Source organism: Hyperolius riggenbachi, chromosome 10, assembly GCF_040937935.1.
Source record: "Hyperolius riggenbachi isolate aHypRig1 chromosome 10, aHypRig1.pri, whole genome shotgun sequence".
Taxonomy (NCBI): domain Eukaryota; kingdom Metazoa; phylum Chordata; class Amphibia; order Anura; family Hyperoliidae; genus Hyperolius; species Hyperolius riggenbachi.
Genome location: NC_090655.1, coordinates 292,911,533 through 292,934,160, shown reverse-complemented (window position 1 = coordinate 292,934,160; position 22,628 = coordinate 292,911,533). Strand labels below are relative to the sequence as shown.

Sequence of the window (22,628 nt, the reverse complement as noted above, 5' to 3'; positions counted from 1 at the left end):
CCCCTCCCTTAAACGCGGCCTCTGGACGCCTATGAAAACTGACATATTTCTCCTGAACCACCCAAACCAAAAAATCAGAAGTGGGAAATCCAGCAAACTGATCTGACTGAAAATTCATGAAGGTCGGATCCGTCCGACAAAACCAAATTCCCGAATCAGTCTCACCAAAACTAGACCAATTGGAACCAGAACCTACCGAACCATGCCCATCAGCACTACAAGCCTCAGTGTGACACCCATCAGAACCACGACTTCCAGAAAACAACCCCAAGAAACTCTCTGCGCGATACCCACCGCCTTCCAAGGACTGTCCAAAAACGCCAAAGCCTTTGCAATGCCCACCGGAACTGTCCTTACTAACACAAAACCCACTGTTGAACCAGTCCAAGGTACCAGGACAAGTTTCCTCAGAGATCTCCCAGAACACTTGGAAGCTCCAAAGAGATCCCCACAGGTCAGAACGCCCCTTAGGCTCACATGGAAAACTATCAAGAACCCCTATGGAACCCAGGGCAACTCTAGAGTCAGGGTCACAAGGACAAACATCAAGATCAGGGCTTTTAGGGACCAGAACCATCTCCGGGCATGCAGGCCAACTGGCAACATCAGAACATGTCTCCACTAGGGAAGCACGTGAGCACGCTAACACAGACACATCTGGGCAGTCTGGCATACGAAGCACATCTGGGCACACCGGCACAAGAGAAACCTCTGAGCATGTCAAGGAACTGCGAACCTCAAAGTCAGTCAAGACAGGACTGAAACCAGAACTGGGCAAAAAAAATTCATCATGACTAGACTTCATAGTTACTGGATTCTCACTAAAAACTGCAGGATCAGACTTAGATGTCGCTGATTCCAGCAGGGTTATTAACAAATCATGTTCAGGGGCATTTACAAGACAGGGCAAATCTTCTGATGTATGCACTGAACTAGACAGGGTTCCCATAGCTTCTTCTGGACTAGACAGAGACTCATCAAATACACTGGACTGGAGCTCATGAAGGGCTGCAAAACAAGTCAATATTGCAGCAATCCCCACTGAACTAGGCAAAACTGAGTAACTCACTGGACAGGAAGGGGGCTCTGGAACTTCTGCCACACCGGCCAGAGAACCAGAATTTTCCAGGATACAGGGCTGGGTTTCAGAAACACTCATTAACCCGGACTGAAATTCTGAGATTTCTATTATTTTTTCCAGCGAGTCAGAATTATCCATGTTACAGGGCAAGACTTTTGAAACATTCAGAGGACAGGGCTGGAGTTCCTCGGCTGTTACAACACCGGAGAGGGACTCAACAACATTGGTTAAATCAGACTGTGTACAGGGCAAGGTATCTAACACACTTGCTGACGAGGACAATATTTCAATGGCTTCTGCTTCGCTGGGCAGAAATTCATCAAGTTTTATTAGAGCAGACTGTAATTCCAAAACAGCTGCTAGACAAGTGAATATTACTGCAACACCAACTGAGGTAAGCAGTGCCTCAGACTGTTCTGCTAGAGGGTTTGAAGTATCCAAAGTACTGGGTGAAGCATAAGACTCTGTGACCACAGCTTCACTGGACAGGATCACCGAACAGTCCACACTGCAGGGCAAAACCATGGAAGCACCTGCTGGACAGCATAATGATTCTGTGACCTGAGTTTCATTGGAGAGATCTACTGCACAATTCATGGTACAGGGCAAGTTCACTGGAACATTTTCTGAACACGGTAATAATTCTGCGATTTCGGACTCACATAGTTATTCATGAAACTAGAGTGAGGTGTAGAAACAGGAAGATCAAAACACAATGTTTGCGCATCTGCATCACCATTCAATTGTGAAATTGGAAAATTCAGATGCTGGGGTTCTGAGATTTCTGGACAGGATTGCTGGGACTCAGAAACTGATGTAGTGCATCTATTGGCATCTGCTGGATCAGACAGGAGTTGAACTTTATTAACACAGGTAATTTCTGCAGAAGTGTTTGCAGAGACAGGCAAGATTTTTCTGGTGTCTGTTTCACTGAACAAAGACTCATGAGTACTGGCTAGGCTGGACTCAGAAGTCAGCAGGACCTCTGGGTCCTCTGCTGAGAAATTTGTGCAGGGCAAGATTAAGGAAGTATTAGTAATTTCTGTCTTACTGGGAAGTAACACTGAGTTATCCATGGTACAGGGTGGAATTACAGGAACTTCAATTTCACACAAAAGGAGCTCTGAATCAGCCAAAGGTGCTGAAGCAGGCGAGTCCTCAGGAACTGAGGAAGTGGAACAATCTCCACTTGACAGTGTGTCTTCCCTGGTATCAACTGATTGAATCGCATAAAAATCGTCCAGAATCATTCTCCACACATCGATCAATGGAGCCACAAAGTCATACCCACACACACCAGTTTTTATTAGGTTATAGGCAGACTTAATGCATGCATTCAATACTAATTCACTTTTTGCACTGTAAAACTGACAAAATGAACTTGCATCTTTCTTCCATTCATAGACCAGGGCTTCCATCTCTCCTCTCTCAAATGGAGGATCCCATGCATATTTAACAGCTGAGCATTCCGGTTGATCATAGTTTGCAAATGTGTTAGTGGCAGAAACATACATTGGGTTATTTAGCAGGTGATTGGCCGATTTCTTATTCCTAAGGATCTCCAATACCTGTAGCAAGTGTTGAACTGTAGTGTATGCAAATTTCCCTTGCTGCACGAATAAATTGATCTGTTCAATACTCTGTAATATATCTTCATAATCATATTCAGATAATTCATTTAAACAAGAACTTTTATTTTCCCTGGCTAGCAATGAAAGTTCATTAGTAGTTTCATAGGTCCATTTGACTCCCCTGAATGGTGACTGAATTTCATTATCTGCTACTGGCGGAGTCTCATTACAGATCTGATGCGCAGTCGCTAAGGGCAACGACTCCGCTGATTGTAACGCCTTTCTTTTGGAGCGTTTACGTTTGGCTTTAGACCCTGCTGCCTTAGCAGAAGAAAAGTTATCAGAACAATTATCTGCTTGCTGATTATTTTTGTAGGCAGTAGAAGGAGCAGCTGATTGACAAGCTGCCAGGAGCTTATCAAAAGGGCTAGGCAAATCGGTTTTGCGCAGCCAGTTATGGATCACAAACGCTAGAAATTCCAGTGGTCTTTCTTTTAAATTGGTATGATCCAAGACATCGTAGGCCCACTGAAACAATCTTCCCTTAAATAAAACATAAACTAGCTGGGAGGCCCACGTTTAAACAGGAGTAGCCTGGAGCTCGGGATTGGCCAGGAACCTGGTACATTCAGAAAAAAACTCATTTTCTGTTTCAGAATTGAGCTTCTCAAATTTCTTAAAGGAACAGGAACCATAACAAATAGTGTCATTTTTGCTGGGAACCCCCCCCCACAATGGGGATTGGTAATGGGGCTATCATAATGTTAAGCTTGGAGGTGTAATCTCCACAGTCAGCATACAACACATAAGCTGACGTGAAGGAGGTACACACACCAGCACAAGGGATCAGGATATCCCCAGTTTAGTGGAGGAGAGGACTGACTCCAATAGGAGATTGTGGTGCACAGAGCCGGTGCAGATCCGAACAGCCACAAACAACACTTTCGTAATAACGTCTCAGCGCAAGTAGCGCTGAGCGCATAAACCAGGACTGAGGAGATCAGAATAAGTAGACAGAATGAACGCTTGCTAGCTAGTGGCTACTTAGCGACAGCAAGCGTCCAAAAACAGACAGACTGGAATGAGGCAGCCAATGCGTTGCGGCGATGGCGTGCCTCACAAAGACAGGACAGAATAGTCAGAAAATAGCAGGATCAAGATAGATGAACGTAACACAGATAAATATACAATAAGTATGTTTTCCTAGCGTATTACAATTACAGCTATCAATGAAACTCTTTGTAAGGTCTGACTAACATATGTATATATCGGCAATGAACCGATATATGACATAAGCAGGAACGCTGACTAGGACTGGAGTAATACAGGGAACAGGACTCAGAAGGATTCGCTATCTCTTCGCAGAGATGAACGCAATCCACAAACAGAACCAGGAACAGGATAACTAGCTCAGCACGGGTGTTCACGGTACGCGCAAACTACCAAAACGTGCTGGAAAACTGACTAACTGAACACAGGAAATAAACAGTTCGTGTACGTATATATCAGCGACACTGATATATTAACGTAACACGAATACAAGGAAAATAACAAAATGCGCAAGTATGCGTATATATTGGCGATGAACCAATATTTGACACAAGACAAGCAAGTAGCAACTTCTAGAACAAGAGCAGAACTAGGAGGACTCGCTGACCCCTTCGCAGGAGTCAGCGCAGTCCACACGGACCAGGAATGAGGTGGGGCACGAGCAGAGTAACAGATAGAGTCTGAGACTATGGTAGCCCATGAGGCATTGCAGGAAGCAGTTCTTTATACTGAGGTCATCCAATGGGAGCAGACCTGCAGATTCCCACACAAGTGAATGGTAATTAATCACAGGCTGATAGCAGGAAAAGGCAGACAATGATATGCAGCCTGCAGGAAAGGGACCGCCCCTCCACTGCAGCAGACAATGTTTGTTTACACAAAAGCATATTAAACTGTCATTAACTTCAGAGCGACTGCAGATGGAATCAGCAACTAGTTTAAGTGCAAACCAAACTATGCAAGCAAATGCATGTAATGACATTAGAACTGCTTGGTTTGCAATACCACTGCAGTCAGCAGTAAACGCTGCAGAAGCGATCATAACATGCGCACCCAGTAGTTCTAGGGTTCCTCATTGCTGTTCACAGCAGTGTCTACATCCACACTTAAGGCCAGGTAGTCGGCTACCTGCCGTTCCAGGCGTTGGTGGAGGGTGGATCCTGGAAGGGTTACGGCGAGGCATTGGACTAAAGAACGTCCGCATGTCCGACATCACCATGAGATCGCTGGAGCGTCCTGTTTTTGACTGCGTGGACACGGGAGGAGGATTAGTGGCAGTGGTACCTTGCTGGCGTTGTGCTGTCACATCACCCTTAAAGGCATTGTAAAGCATAGTTGACAGCTGGTTCTGCATGTGCTGCATCCTTTCCACCTTCAGGTGAGTTGGTAACAGGTCCACCACTTTGTGCCTGTACCGAGGGTCTAGTAGTGTGGCCACCCAGTACAGCTCATTCCCCTTGAGGTTTTTTATACGGGGGTCCCTCAACAGGCAGGACAGCATAAAAGACGACATCTGCACAAAGTCGGATCCAGTACCCTCCTTCTCCTCTTGCTCTTCCTCAGTGACGTCACATAAGTCAACCTCCTCCCCCCAGCCGCGAACAATACCACGGGAAGGTTGAGCAGCACAAGCCCCCTGCGACGCCTGCTGCGGTGGTTCTCCTGCCGCCGTCCCCTCCTCCTCCTCCTCCCCCAAAGAAACACCTTGCTTATCATCCTCTGAGTCTGACTCGTCTTCTGCACACGACTTCTCTTCTTCCTCCTCCTCCCCCCTCTGTGCTGCCGCAAGTGTTAAGGAAACAGCTGGGTCTGATGAAAATTGGTCCCATGCCTGTTCCTGCCGTAACGGTTCCTAGTCACGCTCATTCGCAGCTTCATCCGCCACTCTACGCACAGCACGCTCCAAGAAGTAAGCGTAGGGAATTAAGTCGCTAATGGTGCCCTCAGTGCGGCTTACCAGGTTGGTCACCTCCTCAAACGGCCGCATGAGCCTGCATGCATTTTTCATCAGTGTCCAGTTGTTGGGCCAGAACATCCCCATCTTCCCAGACTGTTTCATTCTACTGTAGTTGTAGAGGTACTGGGTGACGGCTTTCTTCTGTTCTAGCAGGCGGGAGAACATGAGCAGGGTCGAATTACAGTGAGTTGGGCTATCGCAAATGAGGCGTCTCACCGGCATATTGTTTTTCCGTTGAATTTCCGCAAAGCGTGCCATGGCTGTTTAAGACCGCCTCAAATGCCCACAGAACTTCATGGCCTGCATCAGGACATCCGCTAAGCCAGGGTACTTTGACACAAATCTTTGAACAACTAGATTCATGACATGTGCCATGCAGGGTATGTGTGTCAGCTTCCCCATATGCAAAGCGGCAAGCAGATTGCTGCCGTTGTCGCACACCACGTTGCCTATCTCCAGGTGGTGCGGGGTCAGCCACTCATCCACCTGTTTCTTAAGAGCAGCCAGGAGAGCTGCTCCAGTGTGACTCTCCGCTTTGAGACAAGACATGTCTAAGATGGCGTGACACCGTCTTACCTGGCATGCAGCATAGGCCCTGCGGAGCTGGGGCTGTGTAGCTGGAGAGGAGAACTACCACTCAGCCAAGGAGGAGGAGGACAGCGAAGAGCATGTAGCAGGAGGAGAGGAGGTGGCAGGAGGCCTGCCTGCAAGCCGTGGAGGTGTCACAATTTGGTCCGCTGCGCCCTGCTTGCCATCGTTCACCACCAGGTTCACCCAATGGGCTGTGTAGGTAATGTAGCGGCCCTGCCCGTGCTTGGCAGACCAGGCATCCGTGGTCAGGTGTACCCTTGACCCAACGCTCTTCGCAAGAGATGACACCACTTGCCTCTCAACTTCACGGTGCAGTTGGGGTATGGCCTTTCTCGAAAAATAAGTGCGGCCTGGCATCTTCCACTGCGGTGTTCCGATGGCCACAAATTTACAGAAGGCCTCAGAGTCCACCAGCCGGTATGGTAACAGCTGCCGAGCTAACAGTTCCGCCACGCCAGCTGTCAGACGCCGGGCAAGGGGGTGACTGGCCGAAATTGGCTTCTTCCGCTCAAACATTTCCTTCACGGACACCTGACTGCTGCTGTGGGCAGAGGAGCAGGAAGCGCTCAAGGGCAGAGGCGGAGTGGAGGAGGGTGCCTGTGAAGGTGGAAGGGAGAAAGCGGCAGAAGCAGATGATGCACCTGAAGGAGGAAGAGGAGAAGGAGGGTGACTTTTCTTTTGTGTGCTGCTGCTGCTTTTGCTCAGGTGGCCATCCCATTGCTGTTTGTGCCTTTTCTCCAGGTGCCTTCGTAAGGCACTTGTCCCTACGTGAGTGTTGGCCTTTCCACGGCTCAATTTTTGTTGGCAGAGCGAACAGATGGCTTTGGTCCGATCTGAGGCACACACATAAAAAAATTTCCACACCGCTGAGCCACCCTGGGATGTGGGCACTATGGGGAACTCAGCAGCTGATGCTGAAGGGCAAGTTGGCTGGCTGTACATAGGTGGCGATACATGGTGCCGGACACTGCCACCAGCTGTTTCTGACGAAGAGCTGCCCCAGCTTCTTTCAGCAACTTCTCTCCTCCTACTACTCTCTGACTCCCCCTCTGAACTGTCCCCCTCTTCATCTACTCTATTGGGAACATACAGAGGATCCGTATCATCGTCATCATCGTAATCATCCTGCCCAGCTTCGCTTGCCTCGGACAAATCCAAACATGCACCATCATTAGGTCCTTCATCCTCCTTACACGTAACATCCATAGTGTTGCCGCGTAACTCAGACATATGAGCTGGTGAAAATTCATCTGGCTGTAACAACAATGGCTGTGCATCAGTGATTTCAACACTAAATAATTCTTGCGAAGTGTCAAATGCAGCGGAAGTGGTGCTAGTAGTAGCGCTGGTGGCTGAGCAAGATGAGGTGTTCTGTGTTGCTAAATACTCAACCACGTCCTGACAATCTTGGGAGGTGATGGGACGTGCCTTCTTCCGAGCACTGTACTGTGGGCCAGGTCCACACGAAATTACATTTACACGACCTCGCGCAGACCTGCCGGGTGGCCTTTCTCTAGCTCTGGCACTACCTCTTCCTCTACCTGTTTTGTCCATATCGGGTATGCACGGAGTGGTATATCACACTGCGTGCACTCACATAGGTAGGTGGGTTCACTTAACTGCAGAGGTATGCGCACTGATGTGGTGGGTTCACTGAACAGAACAGGTATACAGTGGCGGGTTCACAGAACAGGTATGCAGTGGCAGGTTCACTGAACAGAACAGGTATGCAGTGGCGGGTTCACTGAACAGTACAGGTATACAGTGGTGGGTTCACTGAACACAACAGGTATGCAGTGGCGGGTTCACTGAACAGAATAGGTATGCAGTGGCAGGTTCACTGAACAGGTATACAGTGGCGGGTTCACTGAGCAGAACAGGTATGCAGTGGCGGGTTCACTGAACACAACAGGTATACAGTGGCGGGTTCACTGAACACAACAGGTATGCAGTGGCGGGTTCAATGAACAGGTATACAGTGGTGGGTTCACTGAACAGAACAGGTATACAGTGGCAGGTTCACTGAACAGAACAGGTATGCAGTGGCGGGTTCAATGAACAGAACAGGTATGCAGTGGCGGGTTCACTGAACACAACAGGTATGCAGTGGCGGATTCACAGAACAGGTATGCAGTGGCAGGCTCACTGAACACAACAGGTATGCAGTGGCGGGTTCACTGAACAGGTATACAAAGGCGGGTTCACTGAACAGAACAGGTATGCAGTGGCGGGTTCACTGAACACAACAGGTATGCAGTGGTGGGTTCTCTGAACAGGTATGCAGTGGTGGGTTCACAGAACAGGTATGCAGTGGTGGGTTCACAGAACAGGTATGCAGTGGCAGGTTCACTGAACAGGTATGCAGTGGTGGGTTCACTGAACAGGTATGCAGTGGTGGGTTCACTGAACAGGTATGCAGTGGTGGGTTCACAGTACAGGTATGCAGTGGTGGGTTCACAGAACAGGTATGCAGTGGTGGGTTCACAGAACAGGTATGCAGTGGTGGGTTCACAGTACAGGTATGTAGTGGTGGGTTCACAGAACAGGTATGCAGCCAGGAACAAGCTAAGCCTAACTAATCTTTCCCTATGAAAGACAGTCTGCAGCAGCTCGCTCTACTCTCACTAATGCAGGCACACGAGTGAGCGTTATGGCCGCCGCTGCCTGCCTTATATAAGGGGGGTGGGGCTACAGGGGCTAGTGTAGCCTAATTGGCTACACTGGGCCTGCTGACTGTGATGTAGAGGGTCAAAGTTGACCCTCCATGTGCATTATGGTGCGAACTGAACTTCCGCAAAGGTTCGCCTGCGGGACGCGAACGCGAACCACAGAAGTTCGCATGGAACCGTTCACAGGCGAACCGTTCGGCCCAACTCTATTGTGGAGTAGTAGTTGTTGAGTGTAATTTGGAGTTGTAGTTAGTGTTTTGCAACTTATATTTGGAGTTGAGATAAAATGCATCGATTCTGACTTAAATGTAAAATTAAATTGAATGAGGGAATTTTTAAAAAATCTATAAAATATGAAAAAAAAAATTATATCTTTGATAATAGTCTTAATAAATATTTTAAGTATACGTTACTGCTGTTTATTGCACAATATTGAAAAAAAACAATTGTAGATACATTTTTTTGATGGATTGGGGATAGACAGTGACAGTGAGTGAGGCGGCGGTTTTCGCGTGCGAATACATTGTATCACAGTGTCACATCTGCAGTGCTGTCCCATGAGAAGATATCATACAATATTACACTGTTATACAAGCTGTATACTGACTGCTTTACATTGTATCACAGTGTCACATCTGCAGTGCTGTCCCATGAAAAGATATCATACAATATTTACACTGTTATACAAGCTGTACACTGACTGCTTTACATTGTATCACAGTGTCACATCTGCAGTGCTGTCCCATGAGAAGATATCATACAATATTACACTGTTATACAAGCTGTACACTGACTGCTTTACATTGTGTCACATCTGCAGTGCTGTCCCATGAAAAGATATCATACATTATTTACACTGTTATACAAGCTGTACACTGACTGCTTTACATTGTATCACAGTGTCACATCTGCAGTGCTGTCCCATGAGAAGATATCATACAATATTACACTGTTATACAAGCTGTACACTGACTGCTTTACATTGTATCACAGTGTCACATCTGCAGTGCTGTCCCATGAGAAGATATCATACAATATTTACACTGTTATACAAGCTGTATACTGACTGCTTTACATTGTATCACAGTGTCACATCTGCAGTGTTGTCCCATGAGAAGATATCATACAATATTTACACTGTTATACAAGCTGTACACTGACTGCTTTACATTGTATCACAGTGTCACATCTGCAGTGTTGTCCCATGAGAAGATATCATACAATATTTACACTGTTATACAAGCTGTACACTGACTGCTTTACATTGTATCACAGTGTCACATCTGCAGTGCTGTCCCATGAGAAGATATAATGAAATATGCACAGAACTGTGAGAGGTGTACTGACTTGTGAGGACAATGCGGACAGGCTGAGAGGGAACACATATGTAACATATTGTAGTACAGTAGCACGCTGTGCTGTGTATATATGTGTGAGAACAGTACAGACTGGGGGGAGTGGGGGGTGGAAGGAGGATTGGGAGAGGAAGGGAGTGGGGGGTGCTAGATGAAGGAGGGGTAGTGGTGGGCAGGAAGGTGGGAGTTTTGGCTGAGGGAGAGGAAGGCAGTGTGTTAGGGGCTGGAGGCGTGGGGGTTTTGGGAAGGTGGGAGATTTGGTGGAGGGAGGGAATGGGGGGGGGGGGGGAAGTGTGGTGGGGGCTGGAGGAGGGGGGGTGAGGGTGTTGGGAGGAGGTAGTTTTGTGGAGGGAGGGAGTAGGGGGGGAGAGTGTGGTGGGGGCTGGAGGGGGGGGGGTGAGGGTGTTGGGAGGAGATAGTTTTGTGGAGGGAGGGAGTAGGGGGGGAGAGTGTGGTGGGGGCTGGAAGGGGGGGGTGTTGGGAGGAGGTAGTTTTGTGGAGGGGGGAGCATGGTGGGGGCTTGAGGAGAGTGGGGATGAGGGGATGTGGTGGGAGTATGAGAGCGGGGTGTTGAGGAAGGAATGGAGGTGAGACTTTTGTTGGAGGGAGTGGGGGGCAGTGTGGTGGGGGTTGGAGGAGAGAGGGGAGGGGGTGTGGTTGCGGGTGTGGAGGTTCAGTGATGAAGAAGAGTGGCAGACTGGGGGTTGGTGGGGAGCAGTTGGTGTATAATATATATATATATATATATATATATATATATATATATATATATATATATATATAAGCAGAGATGATAAATAGATCGGTACAATAACACAGACATTGGATATATAACTGTAATAACATTATGGTTACAGCAGCAGCAGATGATGGATGATCACTGCCAACCTTTGCACACTGCCCCTCCTCCCTGAGGTCACATGGCCACATAGCGGGAGGCGTGCTGATGGCTAAAGGAGGCGGAGCTACAAGTATCTCAGCACCTTCCTCTCCCAGAATGTGAATCCCATGACTCAGAGAGAGCATACATCGGGGTGCGGCGGAGGGGAGTCTTATCTCTGGTGTCTGGAAATCAGTTGTGTTGTATTTGGTGAATTTCCTGACCACAAGTATTGGCCGGCACTTCAGTCTGTCCCGATCCGCGGCGCACAATCGCCCCCGCTACATCTCTTGGTCTGTGTGACATCTCTGATGTTTGGAGAGCTGAGATTTCTGCCGGAAGCCTTCGCCACACTCTGTACAGGAATACGGTTTCTCCCCCGTGTGAAGTCTCATGTGAATGGCCAGGTAAGGTTTAAACGCAAAGCATTTCCCACACTCTGGACAAGAGTAAGGCTTCTCCCCCAGGTGAGTCTTCTGATGTCTGCCGAGATTGGACTTGCACCCGAAGGATTTCCCACACTCTGCACAGGAATAGGGCTTCTCTCCAGTGTGAGACCTCTGGTGGTGAGAGAGTTTGGATTTCTCCGTGAAGGATTTCCCACACTCATCACAGGCATACGGCTTCTCCCCAGTGTGAGACCTGACGTGCACGGCCAGCTGCGTCTTCGTGGTGAATAACTTGCCACACACGGGGCACGAGTGGGACACCTTTCCAGTGTGAATCCTCAGATGTGCGGTGAGGTGGGTTTTATAATCGAAGCATTGCCCACACTCGGAACAGAGAAAGGGACCATCGTTCATGTGAGTTTTCCGATGCAGTCCCAGCTGCGACTTGTGCACAAAACATTTCCCACACTCGGGACAAGCATGTGGTCTCTCGCCTGTGTGTAGTCTCTGATGTTTAACAAGGACAGCCTTTAGACCGAAACATTTCCCACACTCAGGACAGGAGTGTGGCTTTGCCCCAGTGTGAGATCGCCGATGTATGGAGAGGTACGACTTACACCCAAAGCTTTTCCCACACTCTGGACAGGAATATGGCCGCTCCCCTGTATGGGATCTCTGATGCACAGCAAGCTGGGAGGTCTGACTGAAGCATTTCCCACACTCAGGACAAGGGTACGGCTTTTCCCCAGAGTGATATCGCAGATGCACGGCCAGTTTGGTCTTCGTGGTAAAAAGTTTACTGCACACCGGACAGGAGTGAGAGGCCTTCCCTGTGTGACTCCTCAGGTGGATGATAAGGTGGGATTTATATTCAAAGCCCGCCCCACAATCAGGACAGGAGTATGGCCCCTCCCCCATGTGAGTTTTCTGATGTTCAGCAAGTTGTGACTTGTGCATAAAGCATTTCCCACACTCAGGGCACAGATGAGGCCTCTCACCGGTGTGAGATCTCTGATGTTTGAGAAGAACTGCCTTATGGCCAAAGCATTTCCCACACTCAGAGCAGGAATGGGGCTTCTCACCAGTGTGGGATCTCTGATGCACGGCCAGAACCGCTCTAGAGGAAAAGCATTTCCCACACTCGTGGCAAGAATAAGGCTTCTCTCCCGTGTGGGACCTCTGATGGTCGGCCAGGACAGATTTATATGCAAAACATTTCCCACACTCAGGACAGGAGTAAGGTTTCTCTCCCGTGTGAGATCTCCAGTGTATGGCTAGATGCGATTTGCTGCCAAAACATTTCCCACACTCAGGACAGGAATGTGGCTTTTCCCCCGTGTGTGATCTCTGGTGTACAGAAAGGTACGACTTCTGACTGAAACATTTCCCACACTCAGGACAAGGAAACGGCTTCTCGCCCGAGTGGAATCTCAGGTGCGTGGCTAGATTGGTCTTAGTGGTGAATAGCTTGCCACATACAGAGCAGGAGTGTGAGGCCTTCCCAGAGTGAATCCTCAGGTGGGCAGTAAGATGAGTCTTGTACACGAAACTTTCCCCACACTCAGGACAGAGAAACGGCCCCTCCCCCATGTGCGTTCTCTGATGCTCAGTAAGTTGTGAGTTATGCACAAAGCATTTCCCACACTCAGGACAGGAATAGGGCTTCTCGCCAGTGTGAGTCCTCTGATGCCTGACCAGCTGGGTCTTACGGCCAAAGCTTTTCCCACACTCAGCACAGGAAAAAGGCTTCTCATTGCTGTGAGTTCTCACGTGGGAAAGCAGGGTGAATTTCTTCAGGAAGGATTTCCCACACTCGGAACAGTTATAGGGTTTTTCGCCCGAGTGGCATCGCTTGTGTTCAGAGAGATTGGATTGCGTTGTCAAACATTTCCCACACTCTGAGCAGGGAAACCTTTTCTCTCGCTGGGCTCCGGCACGAGGCCGCCTACCACGAGTCCCCCCGGAGGTAGATGAGCGGGAGGACCCTGGAATGCCGGGAACATCCTGCGAAGACTTTTCCTTGGTGTGATCTTCCATTTTACCGTCGGAGAGGTTCCTGATGTCATGACTCAGCGCTGCAAAACAGAGAAAAAAAGCATCATTACATCGGGTAACCACCGGGTCAGAACTGCTATCAACCCTCTATAGATGCCCAGAAACAAACATATCCAATCTACAGACCCAATACAGGAGGTTTATTCTGAAATATAGCAGAGCTATGGGCATCATGTGGCGGCAGCAAGAGCTTAGGGGGGGTAAAGGAACACTATCAAAGTTTGTTTTTTCCTGAACCCCTTCAGGAGGCAGAAGGGACTTCGCAATGACACAGAATGCTAGTAAAAAAAACAAAAACATCTGTCACCTTATCAGACCTTGCATAGTGCTAGGACAGTGCAGTGGTGACGGGTTCCTCTATTCAGCTTATCAGACCTTGCATAGTGCTAGGACAGTGCAGTGGTGACAGGTTCCTCTATTCAGCTTATCAGACCTTGCATAGTGCTAGGACAGTGCAGTGGTGATGGGTTCCTCTATTCAGCTTATCAGACCTTGCATAGTGCTAGGACAGTGCAGTGGTGACAGGTTCCTCTATTCAGCTTATCAGACCTTGCATAGTGCTAGGACAGTGCAGTGGTGATGGGTTCCTCTATTCAGCTTATCAGACCTTGCATAGTGCTAGGACAGTGCAGTGGTGACAGGTTCCCCTATTCAGCTTATCAGACCTTGCATAGTGCTGGGACAGTGCAGTGGTGACGGGTTCCTCTATTCAGCTTATCAGACCTTGCATAGTGCTAGGACAGTGCAGTGGTGACAGGTTCCTCTATTCAGCTTATCAGACCTTGCATAGTGCTAGGACAGTGCAGTGGTGATGGGTTCCTCTATTCAGCTTATCAGACCTTGCATAGTGCTAGGACAGTGCAGTGGTGACAGGTTCCTCTATTCAGCTTATCAGACCTTGCATAGTGCTAGGACAGTGCAGTGGTGATGGGTTCCTCTATTCAGCTTATCAGACCTTGCATAGTGCTAGGACAGTGCAGTGGTGATGGGTTCCTCTATTCAGCTTATCAGACCTTGCATAGTGCTAGGACAGTGCAGTGGTGACGGGTTCCTCTATTCAGCTTATCAGACCTTGCATAGTGCTAGGACAGTGCAGTGGTGATGGGTTCCTCTATTCAGCTTATCAGACCTTGCATAGTGCTAGGACAGTGCAGTGGTGACAGGTTCCCCTATTCAGCTTATCAGACCTTGCATAGTGCTAGGACAGTGCAGTGGTGACGGGTTCCTCTATTCATCTTATCAGACCTTGCATAGTGCTGGGACAGTGCAGTGGTGTCGGGTTCCTCTATTCAGCTTATCAGACCTTGCATAGTGCTAGGACAGTGCAGTGGTGTCGGGTTCCTCTATTCAGCTTATCAGGCCTTGCATAGTGCTAGGACAGTGCAGTGGTGTCGGGTTCCTCTATTCAGCTTATCAGACCTTGCATAGTGCTAGGACAGTGCAGTGGTGACGGGTTCCTCTATTCATCTTATCAGACCTTGCATAGTGCTAGGACAGTGCAGTGGTGTCGGGTTCCTCTATTCAGCTTATCAGACCTTGCATAGTGCTAGGACAGTGCAGTGGTGTCGGGTTCCTCTATTCAGCTTATCAGGCCTTGCATAGTGCTAGGACAGTGCAGTGGTGTCTGGTTCCTCTATTCAGCTTATCAGACCTTGCATAGTGCTAGGACAGTGCAGTGGTGACCGGTTCCTCTATTCAGCTTATCAGACCTTGCATAGTGCTAGGACAGTGCAGTGGTGACGGGTTCCCCTATTCAGCTTATCAGGCCTTGCATAGTGCTAGGACAGTGCAGTGGTGTCGGGTTCCTCTATTCAGCTTATCAGACCTTGCATAGTGCTAGGACAGTGCAGTGGTGTCTGGTTCCTCTATTCAGCTTATCAGGCCTTGCATAGTGCTAGGACAGTGCAGTGGTGTCTGGTTCCTCTATTCAGCTTATCAGACCTTGCATAGTGCTAGGACAGTGCAGTGGTGACGGGTTCCCCTATTCAGCTTATCAGAGCTTGTATAGTGCTAGGACAGTGCAGTGGTGACAGGTTCCTCTATTCAGCTTATCAGACCTTGCATAGTGCTAGGACAGTGCAGTGGTGACGGGTTCCCCTATTCAGCTTATCAGACCTTGCATAGTGCTAGGACAGTGCAGTGGTGTCTGGTTCCTCTATTCAGCTTATCAGACCTTGCATAGTGCTAGGACAGTGCAGTGGTGACCGGTTCCTCTATTCAGCTTATCAGACCTTGCATAGTGCTAGGACAGTGCAGTGGTGACGGGTTCCCCTATTCAGCTTATCAGGCCTTGCATAGTGCTAGGACAGTGCAGTGGTGTCGGGTTCCTCTATTCAGCTTATCAGACCTTGCATAGTGCTAGGACAGTGCAGTGGTGTCGGGTTCCTCTATTCAGCTTATCAGACCTTGCATAGTGCTAGGACAGTGCAGTGGTGACTGGTTCCTCTATTCAGCTTATCAGACCTTGCATAGTGCTGGGACAATGCAGTGGTGTCGGGTTCCTCTATTCAGCTTATCAGACCTTGCATAGTGCTAGGACAGTGCAGTGGTGACGGGTTCCTCTATTCATCTTATCAGACCTTGCATAGTGCTGGGACAGTGCAGTGGTGTCGGGTTCCTCTATTCAGCTTATCAGACCTTGCATAGTGCTAGGACAGTGCAGTGGTGTCGGGTTCCTCTATTCAGCTTATCAGGCCTTGCATAGTGCTAGGACAGTGCAGTGGTGTCGGGTTCCTCTATTCAGCTTATCAGACCTTGCATAGTGCTAGGACAGTGCAGTGGTGACGGGTTCCTCTATTCATCTTATCAGACCTTGCATAGTGCTAGGACAGTGCAGTGGTGTCGGGTTCCTCTATTCAGCTTATCAGACCTTGCATAGTGCTAGGACAGTGCAGTGGTGTCGGGTTCCTCTATTCAGCTTATCAGACCTTGCATAGTGCTAGGACAGTGCAGTGGTGACGGGTTCCTCTATTCATCTTATCAGACCTTGCATAGTGCTAGGACAGTGCAGTGGTGACGGATTCCTCTATTCAGCTTATCAGCCCTTGCATAGTGCTAGGACAGTACAGTGGTGTCGGGTTCCTCTATTCAGCTTATCAGACCTTGCATAGTGCTAGGGTAGTGCAGTGGTGTCGGGTTCCTCTATTCAGCTTATCAGACCTCGCATAGTGCTAGGACAGTGCAGTGGTGACAGGTTCCTCTAGTCAGCTTATCAGACCTTGCATAGTGCTAGGACAGTGCAGTGGTGACAGGTTCCTCTAGTCAGCTTATCAGACCTTGCATAGTGCTAGGACTGTCCAGTGGTGACGGGTTCCTCTATTCAGCTTATCAGCCCTTGCATAGTGCTAGGACAATGCAGTGGTGTCGGGTTCCTCTATTCAGCTTATCAGACCTTGCATAGTGCTAGGACAGTGCAGTGGTGACGGGTTCCTCTATTCAGCTTATCAGACCTTGCATAGTGCTAGGGTAGTGCAGTGGTGTCGGGTTCCTCTATTCAGCTTATCAGACCTCGCATAGTGCTAGGACAGTGCAGTGGTGACAGGTTCCTCTAGTCAGCTTATCAGACCTTGCATAGTGCTAGGACTGTCCAGTGGTGACGGGTTCCTCTATTCAGCTTATCAGCCCTTGCATAGTGCTAGGACAATGCAGTGGTGTCGGGTTCCTCTATTCAGCTTATCAGACCTTGCATAGTGCTGGGACAGTGCAGTGGTGTCGGGTTCCTCTATTCAGCTTATCAGACCTTGCATAGTGCTAGGACAGTGCAGTGGTGTCGGGTTCCTCTATTCAGCTTATCAGACCTTGCATAGTGCTAGGACAGTGCAGTGGTGATAGGTTCCTCTATTCAGCTTATCAGACCTTGCATAGTGCCAGGACAGTGCAGTGGTGTCGGGTTCCTCTATTCAGCTTATCAGACCTTGCATAGTGCTAGGACAGTGCAGTGGTGTCGGGTTCCTCTATTCAGCTTATCAGACCTTGCATAGTGCTAGGGCAGTGCAGTGGTGACGGGTTCCTCTATTCAGCTTATCAGACCTTGCATAGTGCTAGGACAGTGCAGTGGTGAGGGGTTCCTCTATTCAGCTTATCAGACCTTGCATAGTGCTAGGACAGTGCAGTGGTGACGGGTTCCTCTATTCAGCTTATCAGACCTTGCATAGTGCTAGGGCAGTGCAGTGGTGACGGGTTCCTCTATTCAGCTTATCAGACCTTGCATAGTGCTAGGGCAGTGCAGTGGTGACGGGTTCCTCTATTCAGCTTATCAGACCTTGCATAGTGCTAGGGCAGTGCAGTGGTGACGGGTTCCTCTATTCAGCTTATCAGACCTTGCATAGTGCTAGGGCAGTGCAGTGGTGATGGGTTCCTCTATTCAGCTCATCAGACCTTGCATAGTGCTAGGACAGTGCAGTGGTGTCGGGTTCCTCTATTCAGCTTATCAGACCTTGCATAGTGCTAGGACATTGCAGTGGTGTTGGGTTCCTCTATTCATCTTATCAGACCTTGCATAGTGCTAGGACAGTGCAGTGGTGTCGGGTTCCTCTATTCAGCTTATCAGACCTTGCATAGTGCCAGGACAGTGCAGTGGTGACGGGTTCCTCTATTCAGCTTATCAGACCTTGCATAGTGCTAGGACAGTGCAGTGGTGTCGGGTTCCTCTATTCAGCTTATCAGACCTTGCATAGTGCTAGGACAGTGCAGTGGTGTCGGGTTCCTCTATTCAGCTTATCAGACCTTGCATAGTGCTAGGACAGTGCAGTGGTGACGGGTTCCTCTATTCAGCTTATCAGACCTTGCATAGTGCTAGGGCAGTGCAGTGGTGACGGGTTCCTCTATTCAGCTTATCAGACCTTGCATAGTGCTAGGGCAGTGCAGTGGTGATGGGTTCCTCTATTCAGCTCATCAGACCTTGCATAGTGCTAGGACAGTGCAGTGGTGTCGGGTTCCTCTATTCAGCTTATCAGACCTTGCATAGTGCTAGGACATTGCAGTGGTGTTGGGTTCCTCTATTCATCTTATCAGACCTTGCATAGTGCTAGGACAGTGCAGTGGTGTCGGGTTCCTCTATTCAGCTTATCAGACCTTGCATAGTGCTAGGGCAGTGCAGTGGTGACGGGTTCCTCTATTCAGCTTATCAGACCTTGCATAGTGCTAGGGCAGTGCAGTGGTGATGGGTTCCTCTATTCAGCTCATCAGACCTTGCATAGTGCTAGGACAGTGCAGTGGTGACAGGTTCCTCTATACAGCTTATCAGACCTTGCATAGTTCTAGGACAGTGCAGTGGTGTCGGGTTCCTCTATTCAGCTTATCAGACCTTGCATAGTGCTAGGACAGTGCAGTGGTGTCGGGTTCCTCTATTCAGCTTATCAGACCTTGCATAGTGCTAGGACAGTGCAGTGGTGACGGGTTCCTCTATTCAGCTTATCAGACCTTGCATAGTGCTAGGACAGTGCAATGGTGTCGGGTTCCTCTATTCAGCTTATCAGACCTTGCATAGTGCTAGGGCAGTGCAGTGGTGACGGGTTCCTCTATTCAGCTTATCAGACCTTGCATAGTGCTAGGACAGTGCAGTGGTGACGGGTTCCTCTATTCAGCTTATCTGACCTTGCATAGTGCTAGGACAGTGCAGTGGTGTCGGGTTCCTCTATTCAGCTTATCAGACCTTGCATTGTTCTAGGACAGTGCAGTGGTGTCGGGTTCCTCTACTCAGCTTATCAGACCTTGCATAGTGCTAGGACAGTGCAGTGGTGACGGGTTCCTCTATTCAGCTTATCAGACCTTGCATAGTGCTAGGACAGTGCAGTGGTGTCAGGTTCCTCTATTCAGCTTATCAGACCTTGCATAGTGCTAGGACAGTGCGGTGGTGTCGGGTTCCTCTATTCAGCTTATCAGACCTTGCATAGTGCCAGGACAGTGCAGTGGTGTCGGGTTCCTCTATTCAGCTTATCAGACCTTGCATAGTGCTAGGACAGTGCAGTGGTGTCGGGTTCCTCTATTCAGCTTATCAGACCTTGCATAGTGCTAGGACAGTGCAGTGGTGTCGGGTTCCTCTATTCAGCTTATCAGACCTTGCATAGTGCTAGGACAGTGCAGTGGTGACGGGTTCCTCTATTCAGCTTATCAGACCTTGCATAGTGCTAGGGCAGTGCAGTGGTGACGGGTTCCTCTATTCAGCTTATCAGACCTTGCATAGTGCTAGGGCAGTGCAGTGGTGACGGGTTCCTCTATTCAGCTTATCAGACCTTGCATAGTGCTAGGGCAGTGCAGTGGTGATGGGTTCCTCTATTCAGCTCATCAGACCTTGCATAGTGCTAGGACAGTGCAGTGGTGTCGGGTTCCTCTATTCAGCTTATCAGACCTTGCATAGTGCTAGGACATTGCAGTGGTGTTGGGTTCCTCTATTCATCTTATCAGACCTTGCATAGTGCTAGGACAGTGCAGTGGTGTCGGGTTCCTCTATTCAGCTTATCAGACCTTGCATAGTGCCAGGACAGTGCAGTGGTGACGGGTTCCTCTATTCAGCTTATCAGACCTTGCATAGTGCTAGGACAGTGCAGTGGTGTCGGGTTCCTCTATTCAGCTTATCAGACCTTGCATAGTGCTAGGACAGTGCAGTGGTGTCGGGTTCCTCTATTCAGCTTATCAGACCTTGCATAGTGCTAGGACAGTGCAGTGGTGACGGGTTCCTCTATTCAGCTTATCAGACCTTGCATAGTGCTAGGGCAGTGCAGTGGTGACGGGTTCCTCTATTCAGCTTATCAGACCTTGCATAGTGCTAGGGCAGTGCAGTGGTGATGGGTTCCTCTATTCAGCTCATCAGACCTTGCATAGTGCTAGGACAGTGCAGTGGTGTCGGGTTCCTCTATTCAGCTTATCAGACCTTGCATAGTGCTAGGACATTGCAGTGGTGTTGGGTTCCTCTATTCATCTTATCAGACCTTGCATAGTGCTAGGACAGTGCAGTGGTGTCGGGTTCCTCTATTCAGCTTATCAGACCTTGCATAGTGCTAGGGCAGTGCAGTGGTGACGGGTTCCTCTATTCAGCTTATCAGACCTTGCATAGTGCTAGGGCAGTGCAGTGGTGATGGGTTCCTCTATTCAGCTCATCAGACCTTGCATAGTGCTAGGACAGTGCAGTGGTGACAGGTTCCTCTATACAGCTTATCAGACCTTGCATAGTTCTAGGACAGTGCAGTGGTGTCGGGTTCCTCTATTCAGCTTATCAGACCTTGCATAGTGCTAGGACAGTGCAGTGGTGTCGGGTTCCTCTATTCAGCTTATCAGACCTTGCATAGTGCTAGGACAGTGCAGTGGTGACGGGTTCCTCTATTCAGCTTATCAGACCTTGCATAGTGCTAGGACAGTGCAATGGTGTCGGGTTCCTCTATTCAGCTTATCAGACCTTGCATAGTGCTAGGGCAGTGCAGTGGTGACGGGTTCCTCTATTCAGCTTATCAGACCTTGCATAGTGCTAGGACAGTGCAGTGGTGACGGGTTCCTCTATTCAGCTTATCTGACCTTGCATAGTGCTAGGACAGTGCAGTGGTGTCGGGTTCCTCTATTCAGCTTATCAGACCTTGCATTGTTCTAGGACAGTGCAGTGGTGTCGGGTTCCTCTATTCAGCTTATCAGATCTTGCATAGTGCTAGGACAGTGCAGTGGTGACAGGTTCCTCTATTCAGCTTATCAGACCTTGCATAGTGCTAGGACAGTGCAGTGGTGACGGGTTCCTCTATTCAGCTTATCAGACCTTGCATAGTGCTGGGACAGTTCAGTGGTGACGGGTTCCTCTATTCAGCTTATCAGACCTTGCATAGTGCTAGGACAGTGCAGTGGTGACAGGTTCCTCTATTCAGCTTATCAGATCTTGCATAGTGCTAGGACAGGGCAGTGGTGTCGGGTTCCTCTATTCAGCTTATCAGACCTTGCATAGTGCTAGGACAGTGCAGTGGTGACGGGTTCCTCTATTCAGCTTATCAGACCTTGCATAGTGCTAGGACAGTGCAGTGGTGAGGGGTTCCTCTATTCAGCTTATCAGACCTTGCATAGTGCTAGGACAGTGCAGTGGTGTCGGGGTTCCTCTATTCAGGTTATCAGACCTTGCATAGTGCTAGGACAGTGCAGTGGTGTCGGGGTTCCTCTATTCAGCTTATCAGACCTTGCATGGTGCTAGGACAGTGCAGTGGTGATGGGTTCCTCTATTCAGCTTATCAGACCTTGCATAGTGCTAGGACAGTGCAGTGGTGAGGGGTTCCTCTATTCAGCTTATCAGACCTTGCATAGTGCTAGGACAGTGCAGTGGTGTCGGGTTCCTCTATTCAGCTTATCAGGCCTTGCATAGTGCTAGGACAGTGCAGTGGTGATGGGTTCCTCTATTCAGCTTATCAGACCTTGCATAGTGCTAGGACAGTGCAGTGGTGATGGGTTCCCCTATTCAGCTTATCAGACCTTGCATAGTGCTAGGACAGTGCAGTGGTGTCGGGTTCCTCTATACAGCTTATCAGATCTTGCATAGTGCTAGGACAGTGCAGTGGTGTCGGGTTTCTCTAGTCAGCTTATCAGACCTTGCATAGTGCTAGGACAGTGCAGTGGTGACGGGTTCCTCTATTCAGCTTATCAGACCTTGCATAGTGCTAGGACAGTGCAGTGGTGATGGGTTCCTCTATTCAGCTTTTCAGACCTTGCATAGTGCTAGGGCAGTGCAGTGGTGACGGGTTCCTCTATTCAGCTTATCAGACCTTGCATAGTGCTAGGACAGTGCAGTGGTGACGGGTTCCTCTATTCAGCTTATCAGACCTTGCATAGTGCTAGGACAGTGCAGTGGTGACGGGTTCCTCTATTCAGCTTATCAGACCTTGCATAGTGCTAGGACAGTGCAGTGGTGACGGGTTCCTCTATTCAGCTTATCAGACCTTGCATAGTGCTAGGACAGTGCAGTGGTGACAGGTTCCTCTATTCAGCTTATCAGACCTTGCATAGTGCTAGGACAGTGCAGTGGTGACGGGTTCCTCTATTCAGCTTATCAGACCTTGCATAGTG

General features: G+C 49.1%; 1 protein-coding gene across 2 annotated transcripts in view; it reads right to left on the bottom strand.

Moving 5' to 3' along the window:
- Positions 1-10,658: 10,658 nt before the first annotated feature.
- The window catches only part of LOC137535601 (zinc finger protein 585A-like), a 44,862-nt gene continuing 32,892 nt past the window's right edge, over positions 10,659-22,628 (bottom strand). For both annotated transcript variants that reach the window (XM_068257452.1, XM_068257453.1), the window contains exon 6: positions 10,659-13,618. In XM_068257452.1, coding sequence (XP_068113553.1) covers positions 11,436-13,618 — 2,183 coding nt within the window. In that variant the 3' untranslated portion in view covers positions 10,659-11,435. The remainder of the gene's footprint in view (positions 13,619-22,628) is intronic.